The sequence below is a fragment of the Falco biarmicus genome, chromosome 4, assembly GCF_023638135.1.
Source record: "Falco biarmicus isolate bFalBia1 chromosome 4, bFalBia1.pri, whole genome shotgun sequence".
Lineage (NCBI taxonomy): Eukaryota > Metazoa > Chordata > Aves > Falconiformes > Falconidae > Falco > Falco biarmicus.
The window spans coordinates 51,586,876-51,612,798 of NC_079291.1; the positions used below are offsets into that span (position 1 = coordinate 51,586,876).

At 36.4% G+C, this 25,923-nt stretch overlaps 1 protein-coding gene across 2 annotated transcripts in view; it reads left to right on the plus strand.

Moving 5' to 3' along the window:
- ESYT2 (extended synaptotagmin 2) overlaps positions 1 to 25,923 on the plus strand; it is an 84,403-nt gene that overhangs the window by 55,162 nt on the left and 3,318 nt on the right. The window contains exons 8-22 of one of the 2 annotated variants that reach the window (XM_056335283.1): positions 2,430 to 2,550; positions 3,156 to 3,332; positions 3,743 to 3,825; positions 5,174 to 5,222; positions 5,884 to 5,973; positions 6,508 to 6,603; positions 14,013 to 14,075; positions 16,072 to 16,146; positions 17,542 to 17,628; positions 18,410 to 18,559; positions 19,374 to 19,762; positions 21,982 to 22,080; positions 22,688 to 22,819; positions 24,795 to 24,900; positions 25,873 to 25,922. In XM_056335283.1, coding sequence (XP_056191258.1) covers positions 2,430 to 2,550; positions 3,156 to 3,332; positions 3,743 to 3,825; positions 5,174 to 5,222; positions 5,884 to 5,973; positions 6,508 to 6,603; positions 14,013 to 14,075; positions 16,072 to 16,146; positions 17,542 to 17,628; positions 18,410 to 18,559; positions 19,374 to 19,762; positions 21,982 to 22,080; positions 22,688 to 22,819; positions 24,795 to 24,900; positions 25,873 to 25,922 — 1,767 coding nt within the window. The remainder of the gene's footprint in view (positions 1 to 2,429; positions 2,551 to 3,155; positions 3,333 to 3,742; positions 3,826 to 5,173; positions 5,223 to 5,883; positions 5,974 to 6,507; positions 6,604 to 14,012; positions 14,076 to 16,071; positions 16,147 to 17,541; positions 17,629 to 18,409; positions 18,560 to 19,373; positions 19,763 to 21,981; positions 22,081 to 22,687; positions 22,820 to 24,794; positions 24,901 to 25,872; position 25,923) is intronic. The other variant, XM_056335284.1, reaches the window with a different exon arrangement.

Below are 25,923 nucleotides of genomic sequence, written 5' to 3' on the forward strand. Positions count from 1 at the left end.
TCTTCATATTAATTTCTCGGATATTTTAGTGACATTCAAGCATTTATATTGATGTAAAATTGTGAGGCTGACCTTTGGAATCACAGAGTTGGGGTTTCATCTTAACAGAGAGGATTGTGAATCCTCCCAGTGACTGGACTGTGTAGTGCTTCAGGCTCTTTCTTTTATTTAAGGAAATCTGCTCTAGCACCATTTGAACATTAGTCAATCTCTGAACCTTTTGCTACTCCAGGATAGGTTTGTTTATGCCTGTAGCTTATTTCATAATGTATGTGATCTTAACTAAGAGCACGATAACCTTTCTTTCAAGGCAGCTCTGGTACCATTGCCTGTCCTGCATTGCTCATATGCTTTCTCTGACCTAGGTCAGTTAGTTTTTTCCATTAATCATCTGTTCTTAAGGCATGTGCTGTATTGAGCATAACGGCAAAGCTTTCTCTTCTTGCCAGGTAGGGACACTTAACAAAAGCAGGAACAAAGCAAACTTACCTACTGGAGATTTGTTGTCAGATTTGTATTTTGAAAAGTGTGGTTGTTGCTTGTGTAGTTACTATCACCTCAGCTTTTTATTATTTTCCTTGTAATGTTAGACTGGTGGAGACGTTTATTTTAAAATTTTAAGTCAATTCTAACAAAACAATGGGGTCTATTTTCTTGGCTAATTTTAGAGAAACTTTTAGTATACACAAGTTGAAAACTATGATTACCAACGTGGAACTGAAAAAGTTTGAAAAACATGTTACAGTGATGACTAAAGGAAGCTACTTATTTTCAAACAACATGATTATCTTCTTATAGTAGTTGTCTTAATTACTGAAACTACATTTGTAGGGTTCAGTGTTCATTTAGAATGAAAATCTTTGTTAATATGATTGGATGAGCTCTGCAAGCAAGGACGGGGAATGAAGACTCCTCCTTAGGACAGATGTGAATTAATTCACAGAAGTGGAGAGGAAATTTTTCCCCTGAGCAGTATCTTAACATTGTCCACTGTTGCTTCTTTCAGAGAATAGAGGGGTTTGCACAGACCTGTCCATTGATCTTGATGCAGCCTTGAGTTTCTTCTGTTCTGTCTTACTGGATGACGTTAAAAAGTCAACCATGTTCTGTCGTGTATTGTAGTTCATCTATATTTTCTGTGGAAGTGGGCAGCCAAGGGGTTGCAGGCTGTACTGGCATGAAATATTGGTGTGAATCAGTGGGCCAGATTGTATTTAATTCTGTTACCCATCTCCACCATAATACCTTCATTGCTCACTGTGAAATTTTCTCCCCAAATGAAAGTGTGTGTGTGTGTGTATATACACATATATATAGTATATATATTTATTACATTTCATTGCAGCTTTTGTGTTTTTATAAATATGCTAACTGCTGAGTCAGAGCTACTTGCAACTACTTATCCAGTCTTAGAAAAACTTCTCAAGGTGATTACACACATGTGCTTCCTCTGAAAAATGTTCTAAGTAATCAAATATTATTTGCATTTTAATTTCATAACTGTAAATGGAGAATCATAAAGTGTATTTAGGAGGAGAAATCGTTCATCCCTGAAGCAGCTCCACCAGCTTTAGCAAGAGTGCACAAGCAGTTCAAGTATTTTTGTAATTTTCTTTCTGAACCTTTGTGCATAACCCTAAAATCTTCCTGGATACTTGTATCCTATAGCGAATTGTATCGCTGCAGCTCAGCCTTTTTGCCAGTGTAGGCAATATGTGTAACTGTTGTATTGGTCTGACAGCGTACTGCTTTGTTGTCAGTTCAGACCCAACTGGGTGAACTCGTTGCTTAGGAAATCTTTCTCTCTTCTGTGTTTCTGGAGGACTGTGGGGTTGGGTTTTTTAAATGATTCATTACCAGTGTGATTGTACTGCCACTCCCTTTTTGCCAGAACAAAACCTGTTTTGCTTCCCTAGGCTATATTTTATTCGGAGCATGTTTTCTTTTGTTTTTCTGTTTTAAATGGTGGTCCTCCCAGCTCAAGAGGACAACTTGTTTCATAACAATACAGGAATGGTTAGCCAGACTTTCAGAGACAGTTAAATCATTATTGAAATACAAAAGTAGATTAACAGTTAACATCTGCTTGGTTATATGCAATGCAGGCAAGAAAACTTATGCAATAGCCTTTTGCCCTGGGTGGCTTTAAAAGGCGAGGGTGAGGGGAGAACTTGGTGGTGGCAAGGAAATGAGAACTTTATAGTCATCTCTGTGGTTTCTGCTATTCTGTGTCAGCTGCTTCCACCTGGTGGCCATTTTGCAAGAATCCGTTATTTTAAAAGAAGTGTTCAAAAAACAGATGTGTCTTTACCCCCCTAAAACGACAAATATATTCTCCATTTAGGTTGTTAAGCAGCAAAAGGAGTATATTAGTGTGATGTAACATGGTTAATTCTTATGAAGTAACTGAGGGTTATTTTCTCCAACAGTGGTTTATCAGATACAATAATATTGGATATAATATCCAACTACTTGGTCCTTCCAAATAGAATTACAGTCCCACTTGTCAGTGAAGTGCAGATTGCTCAACTGCGGTTTCCTATACCAAAGGTAAGCATGTTTCATTTAATACTAAGAATTTCACATTTAGCTTTTTGTGTAGTAGTAACCGCTAAAGATATGTACATCTGTGTGAATTTCTAGAGTTACTGCAGTAGTACAAGTTATCATGAATCCAGTCACTTAAAATAATTAATTTATAAATAATTTCTGTTGAGTTAATGTTTCATAATAACGCCAAGAAGGATTTTTTTTAGTTTGTTAGAATCTTAAACATATTACTTGCTAAAATCTAGTTCAACTGTATAAACTAAAAAATAAGTAGCATAAGTTTTATTTTATCGCTGTAAATCATTGTTAGTGCTTTTCACTTGACAGTTGTTACTATTTATTGTTACTCACTTCGGGTAGCATGGCATTTCTTGATATAACTGGCATGTTTCTGCTTGTTGATGAAATCTTGTTTTCAGGAATATCTTGCATGCTAGGTCTGCTGTGTATGTGGATCATCATTGATATCTCTCCATTTACAGTGTATCCAAACTAATTTTCATGTTAAGGAAATCACAATGGAAATGATAAGACACATATTGCATAAATTGTGATGACACAGAAGCTTTCAAATTGCTACCTAAACTTACCTTTTCCTTTTTCAGGGTGTTCTAAGGATACACTTTATAGAAGCTCAGGACCTGGAGGGGAAAGATACTTACCTAAAAGGGATTGTCAAGGGAAAGTCAGATCCTTATGGAATCATCCGTGTGGGCAACCAGATTTTCCAAAGCAAAGTCATAAAAGAAAATCTGAATCCAAAATGGAATGAAGTTTATGAGGTATAACCAATAAAAATATCTTTTTTTGCATTCTGTAAAGTTGTCTTCTAGAGTTTCTTTTGTTGAAGGTGATACTCTGGGGACTTCCTCGAGGAGCTTCATATTTCCCTCTAAAAGCCCAAAGTTCTGTAACAAAACAGAAATTCTCCATTGATGTATACGCGCTTTTGTCTAGACTAAGCATCAGTAATTCTGAAGAGCAGTCTAGTCTATTAAAGCCAACATTAGCAAATCACATCAAAAAAGCTCTTATGCTTGCTCTACTCATTAATTGCATCTTTTTAAAGCATTTGCTCATTGATAAGTTTTAATACACAAGTACACTGCAGTTCGATGTTTTACTGTTACTATGCCATTTAACAAAGCTGATTAGTTTTACTGTTGACAGTGCCATCTTACTGTACTTCCAGGCCTTAGTATATGAACATCCAGGACAGGAGCTGGAGATTGAGCTCTTTGATGAAGACCCAGATAAAGATGACTTCCTGGGAAGGTAATGGATATTTGTTACATAACATAAAGGAATGTCATGGATAATATGTTTGTAGGTATTAAAAGAGGTGGAATATTTTCATCTAGTCTTTATTATCGCAGTTGCAGTTCTGCTAAATTACTGTATTATCAAAATTATGGCAGTAAGTAGTTCCCTAATTGCTTCATATATGTAGATAAAAATGTGCTTGTGTGTATATATACACATCTGTATGTTCACATATTTTTTTAAAAATATGGTAAGTATTGTGGGTACCCAGAAAAAAAAAAGATTGTTTTTTTTTTTGTTTTGTTTGGGTTTAGGGGGATTTTTTTTTTCGTTAGGGATTGTGCCCTACCTGCTTTGACGTTTGTAAGCTAACACTAAGTCTTAATTATTTCTTCAGGCAGAGTTGTAAATTGTAAAACTGTGTATCTTCCTCATCTTCATAGTTTTTAAATAGCTATCTTGCAGTTTATTTTTCTCTAAAAGCTGATGTTAACTATTAGATTAAAGAAAAAAATTTACTGTAATGCTTTTGCAAACATTACTCACTCTTAAATTCCATAGGCCTACCTTAAAGGTAGTAAACTTAGTTGGTAAACTAAGTGTTTACCCATAAACGTTTCAGGGTTTTAGTCAGCTTCTTTCTCCAGTAATTTGTCACCTTTATTTCTTGCAGAGTTTTGGAGCTTCTCATTGTTGCTTTCCATACAGAGTAGAACTCCCTTATCTTTCCAGCTCCTTCTCTCTTAACAGGAGCAACAGTACCTACTTCTCTTCTCATTAAAATAAAGAAGTAGGTAGTACAAAGGCTTCTTTTCTTTGCACTTCTGTAATCTTACACTGAAGTGGTTGGGGGGAGGAAGTGGCATAGCGTGTACATCAGTACTGATAAAATAAAAAGCCACGACAAATGTTCATGCTGTGGCATGCAGTTGTCTGCCTTGTTTAATTTTTAGCAGATTCCCTGATACATTTTTAGCTTGTGTGAACAAGCTCTCTCCCAGACAATGCCAAGGCATGAATTTGGTCACAGCATACGTCCAGGGGCTATTTCCAGTGGGTAGTTTGGATGTAGTCGCCATTTTGAGAGTTTGGCCAGGTGTATGGGAGCCGTACTGTGCCAGTTGCCCTCGTAGCTACAAAATGTTCTCTAGTATAGGCATATTTTCTGTTACCCTGCATTCATCTTTGTTCAGCCATTTCATTCCCTACTTATTCCTCTCTTAGGAGCTAAAAGAATAGTATTCTGCTCTTTTGATCTCAGTGGAAGCCTGGAGACTCAGCAAGCACAGGGTGGGGTTTGAGTTCTGTGTTAGGTTTTTTGCTTCTTGGCTAAAATACGTATTCTTTTTTTTTTTTCTAGTTTGATGATCGATTTAATTGAAGTTGAAAAGGAGCGTCTTCTAGATGAGGTAAGTGTTCAGTAAGCTTTGGTTTTAAAAAACCCATATGTTGTATATGTAGTTATTGTACTATTTTCCGGGGATAGTTCCTGTATATACGTGAATAACCTTAATGCTATAGAAATAGATTTGCTGATGATCGGTACAGTGGTTTAAGAGATACCTGAATTGGTGAAATCTGAAGAATAATGCCATTATTCTGTCTTCGGATTTTAAGATTACTAGTTGATAAATGCAAAAACCAGTAATCTATGTATTTGGTGAGAGCTCTTTCTTGCAGGAGATAGTTAATTGTTTGGTTTAATTATTATCGGACTTAACAGACTAATTTTCATCCTGTATGTAAGGGAAGAGAGATTTTATAGTAACGTTATGCAGGGTTTGTATTTCCAGAACATGTTTACAGAACTTTAAGAATTCTCTCCATAGTTAAAAAAAAACATTTTACAATATAACATAGAGGTTTGCATGGCAGTTTTTGTTATTCTGTGTTGTTATATTTAGTGTGAAATAGGACAGTTTAAACAATCAGATCTTTTCAGGTTATGCAGACTTCAGCTCTATGTGATTTCTAGTGGAGTTAGCATTTCCTTAAATGTTCTGAGCTGCAATTGCAGTTGTGTATCTGTCTGGTTTCAGTTTATTTCACATTACTTTGCTTAACTTTCAGTGGTTTACTTTGGATGAAGTGTCCAAAGGAAAATTGCACTTAAAACTGGAATGGCTCACATTGATGCCAACTGCTGAAAATCTAGACAAGGTATTAAAGGAACACATTACTTTTATCCTAATCTTAATTGTTGTGGGGTGTTTTTTGTTGTGTGGGGGTTTTGTTTTGTTTGGTGTTGGGTCTTTTTTTGTTATTGTTGTTAACTAGTATAATTCTTTAGTTGTGAATTTGTATAAACCTGTAACTTTATTCCAAGCTATTTATCTTTAGAAATCTCAAACCAGTCATGACTGCCAATGTACTCTTGTGGCCAAGGGATTTTAAAATGCTTTTGTCGTCCTTTTCTCTTAATGTTAGGTTTGAGAGTATTAGCTAATAGCTCATTAGCCTGAGAGATGAAGTGAAATATCATATCATAATCTGTCCAGTCTAAAAAAAATAATTAGGAATTGGGTTTGAAATACATATATATGAATTTTGAAAACTTTGGTTGTATGCTTCATAGTGTGCATTTGTGAATGTTTGCATTTTGGGAGATGTTTTAAAAATATTTTTCAGGAATGGGAAAGAAATAATAACATTATTTGATTTTTCAGAAAGGCTTACAGTATGTTTTTGGTTTAGGTGCTAACAAGCATTAGAGCTGATAAAGACCAAGCCAATGATGGGCTTTCTTCTGCATTGCTTATTCTCTATTTGGACTCAGCAAGAAACCTGCCTGTAAGTTATATTCTGCTAGATACTCTTTTGTCATGGGTCTCTCTTGTGTACTTCCAGCATGTCTTGCTTGGTAGTATGGCACGCTGCTCTACTAACACACATTATGTCATGTTTTTTATACTTTCTCTTATTTCAAAACGTGTAATGTAAGGTCCACATTTTTAGTAGTATAGTATTACAGAGGTATCTTTAATAAAACATTACCCTTTAATCAGTGTGTTTTTTCTTAAAAGAATGCTCCTTTCCTGGACTTGAAAGGCTGCATGGTTTTATTACACAGTGTTTTCCATAAATAGTATGGGACTAGCATGAGCATTTTTAAGGAACTAACTGGGAAAAGGCTCACTTCCTTGAGTTAAGGTAAACCTGCTTGCTTTGGTTTAGGGTATCTGTGGTAGGTAGACTTGAAGGTACTGAAGTTCTCATCATGAAATCAATACTGTGCAGTTGGTGTTATCAGTGGCAGAATACTTGTCAGAGATTTCTGTGAAGTTGTCGTTTGGAGTATTGTTTATTTGCTTGTGCAAAATACAAAACAACAAAAAAAAGATGGTTCTGTCATTATATGGATTCTATTATGGGACTGTGAAATAGCTTGTTTATGACAAGCACAGACTGTTTTGTAGTTTATTTCAGGTTAGTACTGTTCCTGGTTGTAAATGGTAACAGTAATAAATTAAACCCTACCACAAATAGATATTTGAAGCATAACACTGAGTTTTGCTGTTTTTCGGCATTGCTATTAGATGAGAAATTCTGGAAGTGATGACTAAAATACACATCATAGAATAAAGTTTTCAAGCCTCAAATTTTTTTGCATGCATTTTGCAAATTTGTCCCCTCATCTTAAATGTCAGTTAAAACACTGCATCAGAGTGGTAACAAATGAAACTTTAATAGCCTAAACAATTTACATCACTGATTAGTGATTTCATGTCTGTTCCAGGGTGTACAGAACAGTGTTTGAGTGTTTGGAAGTAATATTTATAGGTTATCTTAAAAGCTAAAAAGATGCAGCTCATTTGGAATAGTCCTGCATCATCTTTTTAACTTCACTGTACTGAATTCAGTAGAAGTCTGTAACTTGGCAGAAAAAGAGTAGAATTACTGTAGTACAGAGTAAGCAGATAGAGAATAGAATTATGGTGTGCTTAACATCAGTTTCAGAATACTGCAACACACAGGAAAAGTCTGTCTGCCATCTGTTTTGTGAACTAGATTAATTTGAACCCATTTCTGTATTTTCTTGTTCAACTACTGGATTTTATGCAAACTGTTACAAGTTGAATATATCAGTTAAAATACACTAAAGTATCCTACTTAACATGGATAATTTAAAGTTCTGTCATCCACAGTTTCCAATTTTTTTCCATACAACTCTGCTTCTTTGTATTAGATTAGCTTTTGCAACAAATAGAGGCTTTGTCATAAGAGTAGGTTTTTCCATTCGAGTTTTAAACAAACATTCTGTAACATTGTCTCCCTCCTTCAGAAAGGTTAGGCTGCAAGTCTTGAGTTACGCCTACTTTTGGGGACAGTATTTTAATTTCACTGTCTTAATCAGTACTCTGATCAGTAGATCTCTAAACTCTAGGGCACAGAAAGGGGAAGTTCCTTGCACAAAGCTGACCAGTTAAGAAATTTGGGAACAGGATCCCGAATTTCTTATTGCTGTGTCAGCTGTTCTCTCTACAGTACAAGATTGCCGGAGTGGATTGAAAATAAGGATGGTCATAGTGTAGGACTTATTTAACCCTCTTTTTTTTTTTTTTTTTTTTTTCCCTCCTTGCTCTAAAAGCCCAGAAAAGCAGTTGCTGCAAATGACTCAGTATTTAACTGCAAGTCATTTTCTTTCCAGAAGCGTGTTGTCAAGAATATGATAGACAGTAACACTGAACAATTGAAAATTCCATTTACAAATTTACAACAGTAAAATAATACAGTACTGTGTTAAATTCAGGTTGTCCAAAACCAGATACAAAAAAGCTTCACAGTTAGGTGGGGGGGGGAAATATCACAGGAAGACTTCTTCATGCAGGAGGACTGAAGAGATTCCTATAGATTCTACAAAGACAACGCTTAGATAATGTCATGGAGCTGCTAGACAAACTGCAGTGAATTATAGCAAGTACAACTTTGTCCATTTGATTCTAATATGGAACAACATTCACAGGACTAAACATGAAAGTCATCTGGCTTCTCATGTTGTGTCATATTCACTGCTGGGGTCATGTAGCATAACAGCAAAAGTAATTGCTCTTCAAGATTGCTTGTGTTTATGGGGAACAAAAAGTTCAAAGAGAATGAAATATTAAAATTACACTGACCTTTATTAATAGTTTTGAAGACTTTTGTCTACAACTTTTAATGTTACAGCTGAAATATTTCCTAGATGAATAAGTACTTTTTATTACCTTCAAAATGGATTTCTTAAGTTAATGCTTATCACTGGTACACTGTAGATCTTGTCATCAGCCTTGTTTTGTTTGAGTTATAGTGGATAATCCCCAGCACAGGGATTTCTTTCGCACAGATATATCCTATTTGTGGGTTTCTGAGACACTAGGATGATTTATCTGACATGTATTTCAAGTGAAATAGAAACAGTGTAGAAGGCTGGTCTCTAAATCTGCTTAGTTGGATCTGCCATATAAATCTTAACTACCAAGAGTAAACTTGGAAAGTGGGTAAATATCTTTGAATATAAATAAAAACAAAAAACCCCTTTTCACCTTGCTGCACTACTGAAAGTAATTTAACAGATAAAACTATTTGAAATGGCAAATATTTACTTACTTTTTGTTATCTGCTGTTTTCTCTGGAATCTTTTGACTGTTTTCCTTAACTTTTTTGTGTAGTAAAGCTGCTTATGCATTCATTCTGCCACAATCCCATCACTCTGCTTTCTCCTTCCATTTCCATCTTCCTAAGAGTATCTACGAGGGAAACTTTGGGTGTGGATACTTAAAAGAGAGGAGAGCATCGGGACTAGTCTTTTGTGAAAACACTACCTCACTCTATAGAGCACTATTTGTGAGTTCTCTGGTATTATTTGTATTGTACCTTTTATCTGCCAGAGTGTGGATTAGCGCTACTAAAGCCACTCACTCTAGTGGAATGAGAGCATGCAATTTGTTTTGCTGCATGGTTTCAACAAGTGTGCATTGTTTTTGTGCTATTCTTATTGCATTTTAAAGGCTACTTAAGTTTCATTGATCAGCATATCATTGGGTAAGTAAATAATGATAAATATGATAAAAACCCAAGATGACTTTGTTGCAAAAGCTTTTACATTTAACCTAAATTGCTGATTCATTGAGAAATGAAATGCATACTATCAAATGCATATTATATTAGCACACTGTATGCTGGTGAATTGTTGGCTTTTATTGCAAAGAAATGAAAATAATAAATCTTACAACCAACATCCTTGTAGTTGCTTTAAAAGGTGATGCACTCAATGTTTGTAAGAACTTGCAACCCCTCCACAGTGGTTCAAGTACTGCTTTAAAAATGGGTGTGGTTCTTTGTGCTCCCCAAACTATAAATTCCCTTGTAAATTCTGTTTCACTCCATGGTGCTCCTTGTTTTGCAAATTCCCAAGCTCCTTTTCTTTTTTTCAAATTAGTCTGTAGTTAAGAAAATCCAGGCTAGGCAGAACCATCAATTAATATATTTTGCTTGAATTTAATGTTACAAGATTATTACAAGCTAATGAGCATCTGAATGTCTTCAATCTGTAAACACAACCTTGGTATCCTCAATAAGGATGAGAATTTGTTCAGAATGAGAACTCCTTTGCCACAGAGACATGGGTATGCCGTTGTAGATTGTGCAGATAAATTTGTTGCTGGCTAGCTACTTTTGGCTGATAACATAAACCTGGATTTAAAAAAACCTTCCCCTCTGCCTCCCTCCCAAATCTCTTTTCTGTGGTTCTTTCAGTTGTTTCTGTGTAGAAGTTAAAGTATGGAAAAGTTACATCCATTACCAAAATTTGTTAAAATTTAGTAAATAGTGCAGTTCACAAACTATAGTTCAGTTATCTTGGTATTATACTGATATGTAGTTGCTGTTTCTTTAAGTTGTAAAAATACTAGATACATCCTAAAAATAATAATAATTAAAAAAAATTCTTGTTAAAGAGTGTAGCCCTGATGTTTTTGTTGGTCTTTAGGGTCTTTGCATTAGTGCATGTCATCTGCATATAATAACATCTATTTATACATTGAACAAAACTTTCAAAATCCCTGAAGCGATCTGCGAGTCAGAGTGGAACAGCAACCATTTCAGGATAGCCAGGTAACAGCACTCTTAACTGCCTTGCTCTGCAGTTGCATGGGTGCTAGTCCTGCAACAAGCAAGAGGATGAGATTTGGCTGGAGGCCAGGAGTGAGGAGAGAAGCGTAGTAGCCCAGAGGTAACTTCAGCAGTTATAAAACTCCATCTTGTTTTCAGGGCATCTTTAAACATGAGGTATTAAGCAAACATTCACACCTGCAAGTTCAGATATCTACTGAGACTGTGACATGAGTTACTTGAGGGGGGTGGGAAGTATTTAAAAGAGGGTTCACTTTATATGGAGAGAGGAAAATCCAGTGCCCTGAGTGCTCTCTTCCTTTCTAGACAGTTTTATTGACTCCTGGGAACCTAGGTTCATGACACCTAATTCAGACATTTACCCATCTAAATTGATTTATCTGCAGTTAAGGAGTATGAATAGTGTTCTTAGTATAATTTCTGAAAGTGAGTAGCACTAGTTTTATTATGTGTTATGTTTAATCATACATTTTGATGTATTCATAACATTTTTTCTTCTAATTTGTTGTCTATATAATATATAAATTATCCAAATTTTAAATCAGCTCTTACAGATAAGTGATTGTCTTCTGGTTATCAATTGAGGGCACGCTCACAGATTTAGAAACTTCTAAAGCCCCATTTCAATCCCAAGCAAGACTTAGTGAGTCAACAGAAGTAATGAGTTGTACTCCAAAGCATATTGAATTAGGACCTAGCTTAATAAGGAAACAGCTTGTTTGTTGGTGTAATTTATTGGTTTGTTACTAGTGTTCACTGCAAATGTCACTGGCTGTTACAGAATGCTAACCTGAAATCTGGTTTATTCCACTGTGTCAGTTATCAGTGTAGTTCTTGGATACCCATTCCCTTTTCCTGTGACTGCAGACACACACAAAACCATAGGAAGACAATTCTGTCACCCAGGGGAAGACCTTTTCTTGGCTTTTTATATTGAATACTCCCTTTTCTTCTCCTAGTCTCCTCCTGCCCAGCCTTTCAGCCACCATCCTCATGGACCTGAAGCTCCTTCCCTTGAAACCTCAAGTCTGGCTTAAACATATTTGCCCCAGCTGATGTCCCTCTTGGCCTATCCTTGCTATGATTCCAGAGGAACTGAGACATGTTCATTATCCAGGAATCATTGGTTGTCTGCCTTTGTAATTGATCACATAGGTTTGTTTTTGACTTTTAAAATTATTTGAAATAATAATATAGGGGGGGAAAACCGTGTACTGAATATACAGGTGCAGACATGAAGGAAAGATGGCCAGTAAGTTAAGGGGCAGTTTAGGATTCAAAATTATCTTGATGAATTACAGATACGATCTAGAAAAATAAGGTACTTTTCCATAGAGTACAGTCATTGCATCCATATAAATATGGGATGGAAATAGTTGTCCGATGGATAGCCCAACAGCGACAGATCATGCTGTATCATATTGCTATGAAAGACAAACACCCTCCTGTATATAGAAGAGAGGAATGCAGCCTCTAAGATGTATGGACTCACCCTTCCGGTCTACTTAGCCGTTACTAGGCCCCGATTTTGGCTGCAGCAATTTAAGGTATGGTGGACAGCCGTAATGATAGTAAGAAAGCCAGAAAATGTGACTAGCAGAGGAAGAGAATTTAGCATTATGAGGTAACGATGGGGATGGAAATGATACAAGGCTGCTGCAAACAAAGTGGCTTTTTCATGTTTGTCAGAAAACAAGAAACAGTGCTTAAACTCCAGCAAGGAACAAACCCATTGGGCATTAAAAATGTTTCTAATGAGAAGGATATTTAAACATTAGGATTGATCTGTCTAGGGATATTGTCCAGTCTCCATCTTGGAAGGTCTTTAGGTACAATACAGGTAAATAGCTGTGGAATATTCCTTAATTTTATTTTAAGACAAATAATTATTTAAAAAATCCCATAAAACCAGCCAAAACTTATTTCTGATTTTTATCAGTTTCACCATGAAGTATTTGTCCTGAGACAGAAATTTTTAAGCTAAATGCTGGGAATCTTGCCATGTATATTGGACAACTTGAGGATATGGACATTCCAAAAGAAAACATAAAAAAGTATTTCTGCATAAAGGTTACATCTCTCTTCAAATTATAGTCGCTTTTGGATTTGAATTTCAGAAAGGTATTTCTTTTGGCAGAGCACTGATAGTACCAGTTCCTGTTCATAAACCAGCATATTTTAAAAGGCCATTATGCAATTTTTTCTGTTGCCACACGCTACAGCTTTTAAAGTAGAATTCTCCCTTGAAACAAAACTTTGTGCTTAAAGAAAAAAACAGCTATAAGTATAGTAACTTGAAATCTGTTTTATTTCAAAATTCTGTTCTCTGAAATTATTTCTTACGACTTGAATGAAAATTTTATGTAACATTTTCGTACTTTATATGTATCACTTGAAGAACAATGTGTTATTCTTAAGCAGTTTTTTCTATTTTATTTTAATGGAAGGTAGTCAGGAGTTCTGTCCTGCTAAATCAGTTCAAATTTCTGTTGTTAGTTTATTTGCTTGTCTTCATTCAAGTAAAGCAGTAGACCTTCATTCTAGTTAGCGTGCTGTTTGTATCACTCATCTGCTGAAGAGGCTCGAATGACTTTGACTTTTATAATGATCTAAGTCCTGTCAGTACTTTCAGCATTGTAATTTCTCCCATAAGAGGACTCCTTTGCATAATTACTTGACTTACCATCAGAGAAGCTTCTATGTTGCGAAAATAGACCAAATTTTATAAAGGTTCATTCAGAGGGCAGTCCATAGGACGTCAGGCATTCAATAAAACCAGTTTTGTGAATTTTCTTTATTATGGTTAAAAAAACACTGGTAAGGGAAATATAAGTGGACTGAAAGTGAGTATATGAGTTTTAAAGCAGAATACAAACATTCAGAGACGACAAGAGGAAGAAAAAGAAAGCTCTGTCAGACTTTTTTGTTGTGGTTCCTTCATTGTTTTGTTTTAAAGATTTTTGGGGGTTTTTAGGTTGATTTTTTTTCCTGCTTTGCCCTATATTGTCATGTCATAATTAACCTAGTGAGATTTCTTCATTGCATGACTTATTAACCCTGCCTATGTTCATTCTTTCCTGACTTAAAAGCATAATCCATTAGAATTTAACCCTGATGGCTTGAAGAAGGCTGCTGTTCAGAAAGCCCTGAAGGTAAAACTAATATAGTTGTCCATTTAAGGTCACAAAAGTAATTGGAAATGCACAAATGCCTGCAACACTTCTCTTACAACAGTGGATGGAATTTCTGTTGCCAGGTATCTATTTAGTGCAATTCCGTTTTACTTAAATTTGGTTTCAAGAAGCAATCGGGACATTGGTAAAATACTGTGGTGACTTCAGTTGTAGATCAGCTGAGTGGAGTATAGACTGTTTTTGAAGACTGGGGGGAAAAAATAGTCCTGAGAGTTAATTTGAAGTAGTGACTTAAAGAACAAGGCTGACATGAAAGCTAAGACATCTTTACATACTGAGTGATACTTTATTAGTCAACTCTGAATGACTAACCAATAAAATAAATCTTTGACATGTTTTGAAATAATCTTATTTCTGTTAGATGTTTCCAGAAGGATTTACATCTTTTATATAGATGCTAAATAAATTTAGTCCAGCTTTTTGATATGGAAGACGTAGAGTTGGGAGGCAAACTTGGAAGGCATAAGCCAAGTTCTCAGCTGGAAGAACTTGGACAAGAGGCAGTCTCTAATAGACTGTCAACAGCAAATCTGTCAGCAGCAGGTGTTAAGAGGTGCGTTGTGTGTGTAAATATTGCTGCCTATTTAGCATGAATTAGAATTACTTATATTTATGTATCAGCATAGGCAACAGAGTCTTTTTGTCAACTTCTGTGGTTTCATCATTTTATGAAGAAAAGGGAGTTTTGGGCACCTTTTTATGGACAAAATAAAACATATGTCACCTAGCATTTTTAAACACCATCAGCTGGAGTGTAATCTCACTTTCTCTTCCCTAAACGTTTGTATTCTGTTGTCTTTGATGAAAGCTAAATATTTTGGATTAGAAATAATGAAAAAAATGCGGCATTCATCCAAGAAAGGAGTGCTTTCTTAACAGTGTTTTTTCTAAAGTAAATTATGGTTATAAGCAGTGTGTCACATAAAAGTCAGGTAATATTAGTGAAAGTATGATGTCCAAAATATAAGTTCAGATCCAAAACTATCTAAAATATGCACATTCTTAATTTAAAAATGTAAAATATTTGAATCACTTGGTTGTAATTGTGACCTTACATGCATTAAGTAGATTTTAACTAACTTCCTGTTTACATACCTGATCTGTACAATTTCCTACATGGTAGAATTCAAAGTATATTATTAACCATGTATACGATATTTTCTAGGCCTTTTAAACTGCATTAACACTTGCTTGAGATGATTAACTTTCATGTCTATCTTTTCTTTCAGACTTAAATTATTGTTAGGTTAGTTTAACATTTGTGAAAGAAACATGTCGTTGGGAATGTTCCTTTTGTGTATATAATGTGTTTCTAAACTGATGTTTATTTTCACAGTTTGATGTAATGATATACAGTTGGTGAGCAAGGCTCAGATATGGCAGATGGTTGATTCTCTAATAAAGAGAATTTGGTAAACTGTAGAAATACACATCAGGTACATTATAGTGCATCTTCTTTTTCCCCAAACTGAAAAGTGGGGAATATCAATGTTCTGATATTACATGCAGTTTAATAATACTACTGCAATGTAAATAAAGTAAGCTTCCTGAGTTTGTGCTTTCTCCATATCTCCCATCTGCATGCAATATTCATTTTGCACTTTTAACTATGCTTCATTAGCTTTGGGGGTTGTAATGCTCATTAAAGGCTAAGAATTTGCACCTCAGCAATTTAATTCAAAGAAGATGGAAAGGACTCTAAAACTCATGCCTCTTTATAGCATTTTGCTTCAGCATATTTAGGGTAGTTGGATGCCTTCATGTTAAATGTGTTCACCAGTTACTAGCCAGTCTGCTATTGAAGTCTGAATGAAAATGAATAAAATACTGAGGATAATATAAGCACATAGTAGAATGCATATGATTTGTATTTTTAAGATGCAGACACTTAAATTTCAGCAGAGAGAGGTTTTGCTTTATTCTGAAGGCAAAGTTTTTGCTTTTTCTTCATCAGTCAGGAAAGAAAATAAACAGCAATCCCAACCCACTTGTTTTGCTGTCAGTTGGACACAAGGCGCAGGAAAGTAAGGTAAGTTCCTACTCTTTATACTCTGTTTACAAACATTTGGTGGTTCTGTGGCTTGGCATTGGCTTTCAAGCCTTTGAGTGTATACATTGCACTAAAAGTTACCACCAGAACTGAAATTGCCAACAAGAAGCCAAGGATCAAATGGGTGCTTAATCAGTCTAAACTGTGAGTAGAGATCAAGTTTTAACTATTTGTAGATGTTCTGATCTGCAGCTGGGATTCCTACAGTGGTGATTATACAAATAATAGTGTGGGCAAACAGCAGGCTTCAAATCTTGATCAGTATTTTGAAAACTTACAGAATCACAGTGTTAGAGAAATGCCCAGGTTGAAAAGGGCTGCTGAAGATCATCTGCTTGAACCTTCCACTTAAAGCAGGGCATTAGATTAGCCAGTGCTGTATAGCTCTCAGAACTTGAGATCCAAGTTCCTCACAGACTCCTGAATTGCTTGTGCACCGTTGTGCTGCTTTCCTAGAAAACATTAGCGTAGTTGAAGCTCTTGGTGAGAACCTGGTTCTGCAGACCTGAAAACAGCTTTGAGTTGTCAGTCATCTCTCTCCTAATCAGGTGGTCTGTAACAGATGCTTGTCAGGAGGTCGATCTTGATGGTGTTCCCTCTGATTCTGATGTAAGGCATTCAACATGCCTGTCATCTTGTCCATTACTAGCCTCTGTGCATTCAAACAGCTCTTTAAAATAAAATAGCTATAGTGAAGCGATACCTATATAGGTAGATATATACAATATGGGTATTTTGTTTGTTTGTTTTTTAAGTAAAAGTGTCAGTGAGCGAAAAGGAGAGGACATCTAATTTTACTTTTTCGTACATTGTCAAAAGTTGTCAAAAAGCCTAAACCAGATGATACAGTCTTAATTTTGATACCTATTAGAGAACGGAGATAGAAATTCAAGTCCTTTGTTCCTGGAGGTAGCGCTTTTCTTCTCTCTCCCCCCACCTTCCCCTCCATTAATGGCTTGCTGAAAGTAGTGAATTTGGCATGGCTATTTGGAGATTAGAGGGGAAAATACGAGTTTCTAGGAGTTTTATTGATTTAGTTGAGCCCTTTGGAAAAGTACGAGAAGAGAGAATGTGCCAGTCTGAAGACACTGCGTTTGTTCATAGACTGGTGTGAAGTAACAGTTCTTTAGGAGGCGTTTTACTTTACATACAGCAACTTCAATGCAAAACATACCCTATTACATGTCCTGGGTATAGTTTTATATGTCATATTATATATGCCTTGGGTAGATCCCACTTGGCCTTTGTTTAAATATGTCAGGCTTCAGACATAAATTTTGCAAAGCCAAAATGAAAAATGTACTCAACTCTTGATACTGGCTTTATTAGACAAAACTGTTTTATAATTGTATGCTTCCTGTTTTCAAACTTTAGATTCGATACAAGACCAATGAACCAGTATGGGAGGAAAACTTTACTTTCTTTGTACACAATCCCAAAAGGCAGGATCTGGAAGTTGAGGTATGTTGTCTCACTCTCTTTAGATACCTTTATTTTCTAAGACGCTGCAGTATTAACATTCAAACATTACAGGCTGTTACAAAATGAGACTGAATATGTTGTGAACACCATAAAATTATGCTTAGTGTTTTTTAAGATGAGGCTATGAAATGTTCATTTGCATTGACGTCTAAAAGGAAGAAAGACTATAACCAATCAGTCACCAGAAGAATATAGTTGATTGTTGTCTTAAAAGATAAAAAAAGTATGTTTTGATACCTGTTTCAAACCTTAACAGTCTTAACTGATAGCAGAAAATACTGTTATGTATGGCTGGTTTGTTTCCTTTCTCATCCCAAGGAAGTCTTTGCTTTGCCCAGATACTGTATCCCTTTACACTGATGACATGTATTTACCTAGTTCAGACAGACTGAAGTGTAAATGAGGACTGTTCTAGTTACTATTCCTCTAACAGTTGTGGGAATTCATTTTTAACACAGACCGTTTGGAAACTGTGTAGTTATTTTGATCAAGGGTCAGGTAGATGTAGATGTGATGGTTAGTTTCCTGTCTTGCTTATGCTGTAGAAGATAGGGATGAAGAAACTCGGCATTCCATATACTTACTGTTTCCTTCTTCAACGTAAAGTTGTCTTATGATCAGGGAAATTTTGTTGAAGAACAAACTACAATCAATATTGTTTTGGTTTTTTGTTCTCAAATAAAACTGTAATCTCCTTTTCTTTCTCTGAATTCTTACAAAGCAGATGATATAAAATGACTTAGCTTCTGTGTTCCTTCAGGTGAGGGATGAGCAACACCAGTGTTCTTTGGGGAACTTCAAACTGCCTCTAAGCCAGTTGCTAGAGAGTGAAGATTTAACTATGCATCAACGGTTCCACCTGAGCAACTCCGGTCCGAACAGCACTATAAACATGAAGATTGCACTCAGGGTACTCTAAAGCTTTTCCCATTGTAAATATCTGAAAGCATACTTAAGACTGTTGTGACTTCTGGTCTTCTAGCTTTATGAAAAAGATAGTACATTCCCTTGGGTTCACAAGGCTAGTGATCTGAAATCACCTTTATCTTTTCTAGAAATGGAACTGAGTCCTGATGGTTTAAAAAGAATAAAGTTTATAGGGAAAGAAAGTACCGTCCTAGTAGTAGAAAAATTCGGTCCAACTTTCAAGCAAATTGGAGATTTGAAGACAAAAATTGGTACCTGAAAGTTGGTTTGTCTTTTTCCCCAGCAAAATAATTTGGGTTAAGATAGTATATCTCTTTGCAGACACTGTCAAACATATGTTAACTTTGTTATTTGTTCTTTTCTACAGCACTTTCTTGCTTACTTGTTGTTAATAAATCAAAGTAAAGTATAAAAGAGAAAGTAAGGATAATGAGTAAAAACATGTGATGTAAGATTAAATTTCAAAAAATTAGAAGAAAAAGATCATAGCATAGCTTTCCAGGTGGCTAGAGCTGTAAAATAAATAGCACTTGCACCAGAAATGTGTAGAGTGTGGAAAGGGAATAATGAGGAGACTAATTCTGAATGGAGAATTTCACATTTTTTTTATAGTTAACTGCAGTTGCCACAAAAAAGATGGGGCTATGTTTTGCTGTGCAGAAGGTTTCCTGTTATAGAGTGAATGATAGTGTCTGAACTTAATTTGTCACCAACCAGTACTCTTGTAGAAACAATTTTTTTCCTGTTTTATTATACTGGAAAATAGTTAATACTATATGTATTTTTATGGTATCTAGGTCCTTTCTCTTGAAAAGCAAGCAAGATCTCCAGATCATCAACACTCAGCCCAAGTAAAAAGGCCATCTCTTTCCAAAGATGCAAGAAAATCATCTTTTAAGCCTCAGGTTCCTGTCTCACCACCACCTGATTCAAACAAACCTGTTCCAGCTTCCCCAGTGACTGATAGTGACAAAAAGACTGATACAGCTGAAAAAAGTCAGCCTCCCAATGCCAGCCCTCACTGGCCAACAGATCTCAGCCGAAGTTCCTCCAGTCTTCACGCCTCTAACTTTTCTTATTCTCCCAGCCACCTCTCAGTCAAAGAACCCACTCCTAGCATAGCCTCAGACATATCTCTGCCTATCGCCACACAGGAGCTACGGCAAAGACTACGACAGCTTGAAAAGTATGGTGTACATTGCTTCGTTTTGTAATACATCTAAGTTAATTTATAAAAAATGCCATCAGTGCAGCCAAAGAGTGCTTAGTTTGCATTTCAGTAATATTTTTTACTACTGCAGTTTGAGCCTAGCATTTGAAAATCAGTCGTGATTTTCTGTTTCCTCACGGTACCTCAGTTAGATAGATCTTGCAATAAGAAGTTACTTTACCATTGCAATAATCTGCAAGATTTAGTCCACCTTGTTTTCATAACTAAACTGCTGTAGTGCTAAAAAGAGTGGGATGGTAAGAGGGAAGGATATTTTTCGATACAATATTAATAACTTTCATGGCAATAGTTGCCTGTTTCACCACTGAATCCTGTTAGCATTAATAATAAGCCAATTGAGCTGAATACAGCTGGTCTTTTTAAATTAGAGGTATAGTTGACTATAAAGAATGTTAAATGAAAGTCAGTTACTACTTAATTAATAAGGATTGCTGCAGCTATGCTTTCTTAAATTCTCTATTAATTTTTGGTTTTTACTTGCCTCAGTGGGCAGCTATACTCACCAGTAAAGATAGCTGAGTAGCCAGTCTGCTCTGAATAGGAGAATGGTAACCATTAATTCCCTATTCATGTAGTTCTCTGTGAATCTAAGTAGAAAGATTTCAATTTTTTATTTGTGAGGGACTGAAGTGATTCATCTCTTTCTCTGTCAGAGTTCATAGAATCAATAGTGTCATACAGCTTGGAAGGAACTTCTGGAGGTCAGTCAGCCCTCTGCTCAAAGCAAATCCTACCTCAATGTTAGATCAGGTTTCCTGGGCCTTGTCCATACAAGTTTTGAATATCTCTTAAGGGTACTAGATTCTATAAACTTTCTCAGCAATTCCACTGCTTAACCACTCCACCATGACAATATTTCCTTATTTCCGACTGGAATTTATCTTGCTACAACTTGACTGCAGCCTCTTGTTCTTTTACTGTGCACATACACGAGGTGTCTGTCTCAGTCTTCTCAATAATGTCTGTTTTAAGTAGTGAATCACTGCAACTGAATCTGCTCTTGGCAGTCTCTTCAATTTGTACAAACCCATTTCCTTTACCATCTGCTTATGTGCTCCAATCTCCCATGTCTCTCTTCCAGCCCAAAACTGTGTTAGATTGATAATTTTGATAAACGTTGAAATACTGCTCCTTATTTAAACCACAAAATTTCATACTTTCTCATTTGGTTAGAATGGTAAAGCTACAGCTAAGGAGATCCTTTATTGCAGCCCCATGTTTTTGGGTGCTCTTGATTTTTTTAGATATTCTTATTTTAACCAAGAAAATACTGGACGTGAAGCACTTCATTCTAGTTTTTAAAGTGAATGACTTGAGAATTTTAATGGAGCAATCACTTTTTAGTAGCTGTTCACAAAAGATGCCCACACTCCCTTGAAGTAAAGATATCCTTCAGGTATCTGAGAAATGCTAAACTTCCATATACTGTCTTGTATGGAATGGAAAACACTTGCAGTCAGTATACACAAACTAAAACAAGCATTTCCTAGAGATGAGGGAACTCTGCAAATATTGGCCATTCTTTAAAACAGAAATTCTTAAACACAGTGCTTGCTTTTTATTTAAGCGTGGCCTGTATTTATAAGTGTAAATTGATTCTACTCTTCTTTTTGATGTGGCATGCGCTACAGAAAAGTGAAATGGCTGTGTTTATACCGTGATTTGAGCTTTTAAGACAGTAAGTGAGTTTAAATATCACTATTTTAATCCCAAGAATATCTATATTTCTACATTAGGGGATTTAGAAAAGAATGAGCTGGCCTTCTAATTGGTTCCTAGCCATAAGTAAGAGTGGTCCGTGTCTGAGTTTTTCATTGCAGTTTGCATGATTATTCTTTCCAGTCTCCTAGATACTGCTTTAAAGTTTATTTTGGAGTAAGCAAGTTCTTTAATAGTAGTGGTTTTCAAAGTACTGAAGAACAGATGATCTCTAAGCTGATAAGAACACCTAGCTTATTTTGGAGAGTAGAGGTGTTGCACAAGGAACTGAAGTACCAGAAACTGGTGAAGATACGCTCATACACTGATGTGTGCTCTCTTCCATGTTGGTCTAGTAAAAACTTAAATGGATAATACATGATTTCTGGAAAAACTTTTTGGCATGTATTTCAGTTAGGTCTTACTTCAAATCTGCATTGTAAATACTAAGCGTAACATTCTACTTTTTCCTGCAGTGGAACAACTCTGGGGCAGTCTCCACTAGGACAGATTCAGCTAACAATTCGTCATAGTTCACAAAGAAACAAACTGATTGTGGTAGTGCATTCCTGCAGGTAAGCAGAAAATAACAAATTTCATTTCTGTGCATATTTCTTTGTAAACTTTGTGATATCTTGACTTACCTTCCTGAATTCGTTGTCTGGATGATCTTTGTCATTTTTAAAACAACATAGAGATTGTAAGTATGTGTAAATACAAAAATATACAGAGCTATGCTCAGAATCAGTAAAAACTTCATTGAAGATTTTACTGTGATTTTTGTCTGAATACCCTGTCAGATTTTAAATGAAAAAGGCATGTAGATTTTTATCAGTAGTGTCTAAAACATCGTGAACAGGCTGAATTTTTCCTGGGATGACAGACAGAATTTTTGGAAAGCTCAATCTAGATTTGAGTTGGAATTTAAGAAATCATGGGCAGACAGCAGAGCTAGGAATACAACGTTTATTTGATTTTGTACAAGTCACTGCTTGGCACTTTTTCCAATTTTTCTTTTCCACTGCTGTTTATCTGTGTGCTCTGTCCTGTGCATCATACTTTGTGCAGGATATCCCATAATTGATTCGTGTACTAAATTAAATGATAGTAATGTAGACGCTTATATTCAGCGATGTCTCATTCATTTTCTAAGTGGTTCTCCTTGTTTTTTGCTGGTCACAGAAATCTAATAGCGTTTTCAGAAGAAGGATCCGATCCATATGTGCGAATGTATTTATTGCCTGATAAGCGACGATCAGGAAGAAGAAAAACACATGTATCAAAGAAGACATTAAACCCAGTGTTTGATCAAATGTATGTTTTAAACTATGGGTAGTAGGTTTATATCATGTAATTGCAATGCTGCTGAATCAACGCTTCTGTTTACCTGAACGGATGAGCTGTTGAAACCTCTAGTTGTCACCAGACTTGTCATACCTTTCTCTCCTGCTATAATAGCTCTTCCCATCCTTCTATTCCCTGTTATGACTGTAGACCTTCTCACTCTTTCACCAGTTCTTTCTTCTTTTTTGCCTTATCCTATGTCAGTTGCATCCCCTTTGGGCTGGTAGCTAAAAAGCAGTGTGCACCTTCTGGCAGGTGGTCAGAACATCAGTGCTTGCAGCTGGCGGGTGCCGTTGGTATCCCTTACTGACAGAAAGCATGTTGTCTGACTGGCTGATTGCCTGGCTGATAGATGCTGCCTCCTTGGCAGGACTGGCCAGCCAGTGTCTGTTTGTGATTGAATTGTTCAGTTGATCAACCCAGTAGCACCTCTCAGCACCCAGGGACTCAGGAATTTTCTTTGTAGGTTAGATATAACCTATAGAAATATAACTTGCCCACAGGTTGGAAGTTGTGCAAGATTGTGCTGCATAAAAAATCCTTATCTTTGTAGTCAGCTTTTTCATGGTAGTTTCCCCTCACACTTGTACCCATCACTTTTCAATAAAGGTGACCTTTCTCTACAGACAGTTAAACTGGGGAAAACACGCTTCAGTCCATTCTGTCCAGGGGGAATCTGTAAATCATTGGTTAGAGGCTCTGGGAGGTTTTCCTGATGGTACAGCGCTTTCCTGTTTATTACAGATAATAGACTTGGTTTTGTCATGGTTTAACCCCAGCCAGTAACTTAAGTACCATGCAGCCACTTGCTCACCCCCACGCCCTGCCCAAGGGATGGGGAGGAGAATCGGGGAAGTAATGTAAAACTCAAGGGTTGAGATAAGAACAATTTAATAATTAAAATAGGAAAAAAAACCCCTAATAATAATAGTAACAGTTATAATGAAAAGGAGGGAGAAGGGGAGAGGAATAAAATCCATAGGGAAGGGATTAAAAACCCAGTGATGCACAATGCCATTGCTCACCACCTGCTGAGTAGTGCCCAGCCAGTCCCTGAGCAGCAATAGGCAGGCCCTGCCAGCTCCCCCCAGGTTTTATACTGAGCGTGGCATTCTGTGGCATGGAACAGCCCTTTGGCTAGCTCAGGTCAGCTGTCCTGGCTCTGCTCCTTGCCTGTGCCCCTCCAGCCTTCTCACTGACAGGGCCTGAGACACTGAAAAGTCTTCGACTTAGTATAAACATTAGTTACCAACAACTAAAAATATCTATTATCAGTCTTATTCTCACACCAAATCCAAAACACAGCCCTGCACCAGCTACTAAGAAGAAAATTAACTCTATCCCAGCTGAAAGCCAGTCAGTTTTACTGTGCCTTTCCAAGTAAAATGTACTGCAAAGCAATAAAGCTGCTGAAGAACTGTAATGACAAATAGATGTAGATTGTGGTATGGTCTTGCCCTCACTTTCTGTAAGTTTCTGACCTAGAAACAAAATGCATTCTTCCTTAAAAGCTGATGGGTTTCCTTGGTGTGCCAGGAAAGAAAATGAGCTCTGGTTATCAAGGACTGAGGATCAGTAAGACTAACCAGCCTTTCCATTTTGGAGACTAGCAATACTGAGCTGGCAGTATAGTAGGATTCCTCATTCTGCACTCTGTAGAGTCAGTGGCTGACTCTTTGTTTAGTTTTGTGTTGTTTGCTTTTACCAGTGGCTTCTAGAGACTAAAGGTAACAAAGTCTCAAACATTGGATGTTGGTACTGATCAATATCATTGAAGAAAAATTTTAGTCAAAAACATTGGGATCTTTTTCTCCATTATCTCAGACCTTCTTTTTTGTTTTGGGAGGGGGGTGGTTGGTTATGATTTGAATTGTTATTTAGCTGTAGGAACTGAACTTGCACTTCAGGTACAAAATTTTCTCTAAAGCATCACTTTGCCTGTCAGATTTGATTTCAGTGTTTCCCTGCCTGAAGTACAGAGAAGAACACTAGATGTAGCAGTGAAGAACAGTGGTGGCTTCTTGTCCAAAGATAAAGGGCTGCTTGGCAAAGTAAGTTGACAACAAGCAAATTCTGTTAATGCAGCATGTTATTATTATATTAAGACTAAAACCCTCTTGTGATATGAGCTTGTTAGTGTTGACTGAAGCACCTGATTCACGTGCAAAGCTTTTAAAAATTATAGATTGGTTAGATGTTAAGCTTCAGTAAGAAAGGAACAAACTGCAGAGACAGGTATAAAAACATGAGGCATCTTCCAGAGAACTGTAAGTTCTGAGGCTTGCAGTAACAAAACAAACCTGCATGTCAGACTTAGTAGTCATACAGTCAGAGAAACAAAATAACCAGTAGAAAACAGGTGGTATCTCAGAAAATGTTCAAACAAAACTGGAAAGGCAAGCAAGAGTACTTAGAGAAACACACGGAACAAATGTGTGTTTAGTAGTTGTAATTCCAGATTGTAGAATCCAGGAGAAAGAACTGCTACTAGAGATGTACCCAATGCCAAAACCAGCTATTGAATTCACTTCTCTGCTCTGTAGGCACTCATTAAATCATTCTATTTCCTACACATATGATTTGGAGCATGCAAAAAGGAACAGTAAATTCCTGCATCCTTGCAAATTGATGTGTTTGAGCTCTGTAAAGCATGAGAGATACCAGAATCATGGTCAGTCCATGGTGAGCGGTGTTCTTAATTTTCCTGTTTATTAGGAAGGCTGTTAGCATAAACACATCAGCTGACTGCCATTGCTGAGATAAGCCATGTTCAGAATTTAAGGCTGTGAGGTGCTCTGGGACTGTATCGCTAAAGGGTATATAGATTTTTAGGTCAAAACCAACAACTTGAAACTTTACTACAAGTCAAACAGCAGATAGCTGTGATGTCAAGGATGTAAAATAAATTGTTTACTAAGGGCATTACTTGTACTGTAGTTTACAGGATTGTGAGATTTGATCTTTAAAAGACATAGAATGAAAGACACACACAGTGCATTGATTGCTCATTTAACTTTCCACAGTTATTAATACCTCTGGCATCTGAAGAACTTGCTAAAGGCTGGACCCAGTGG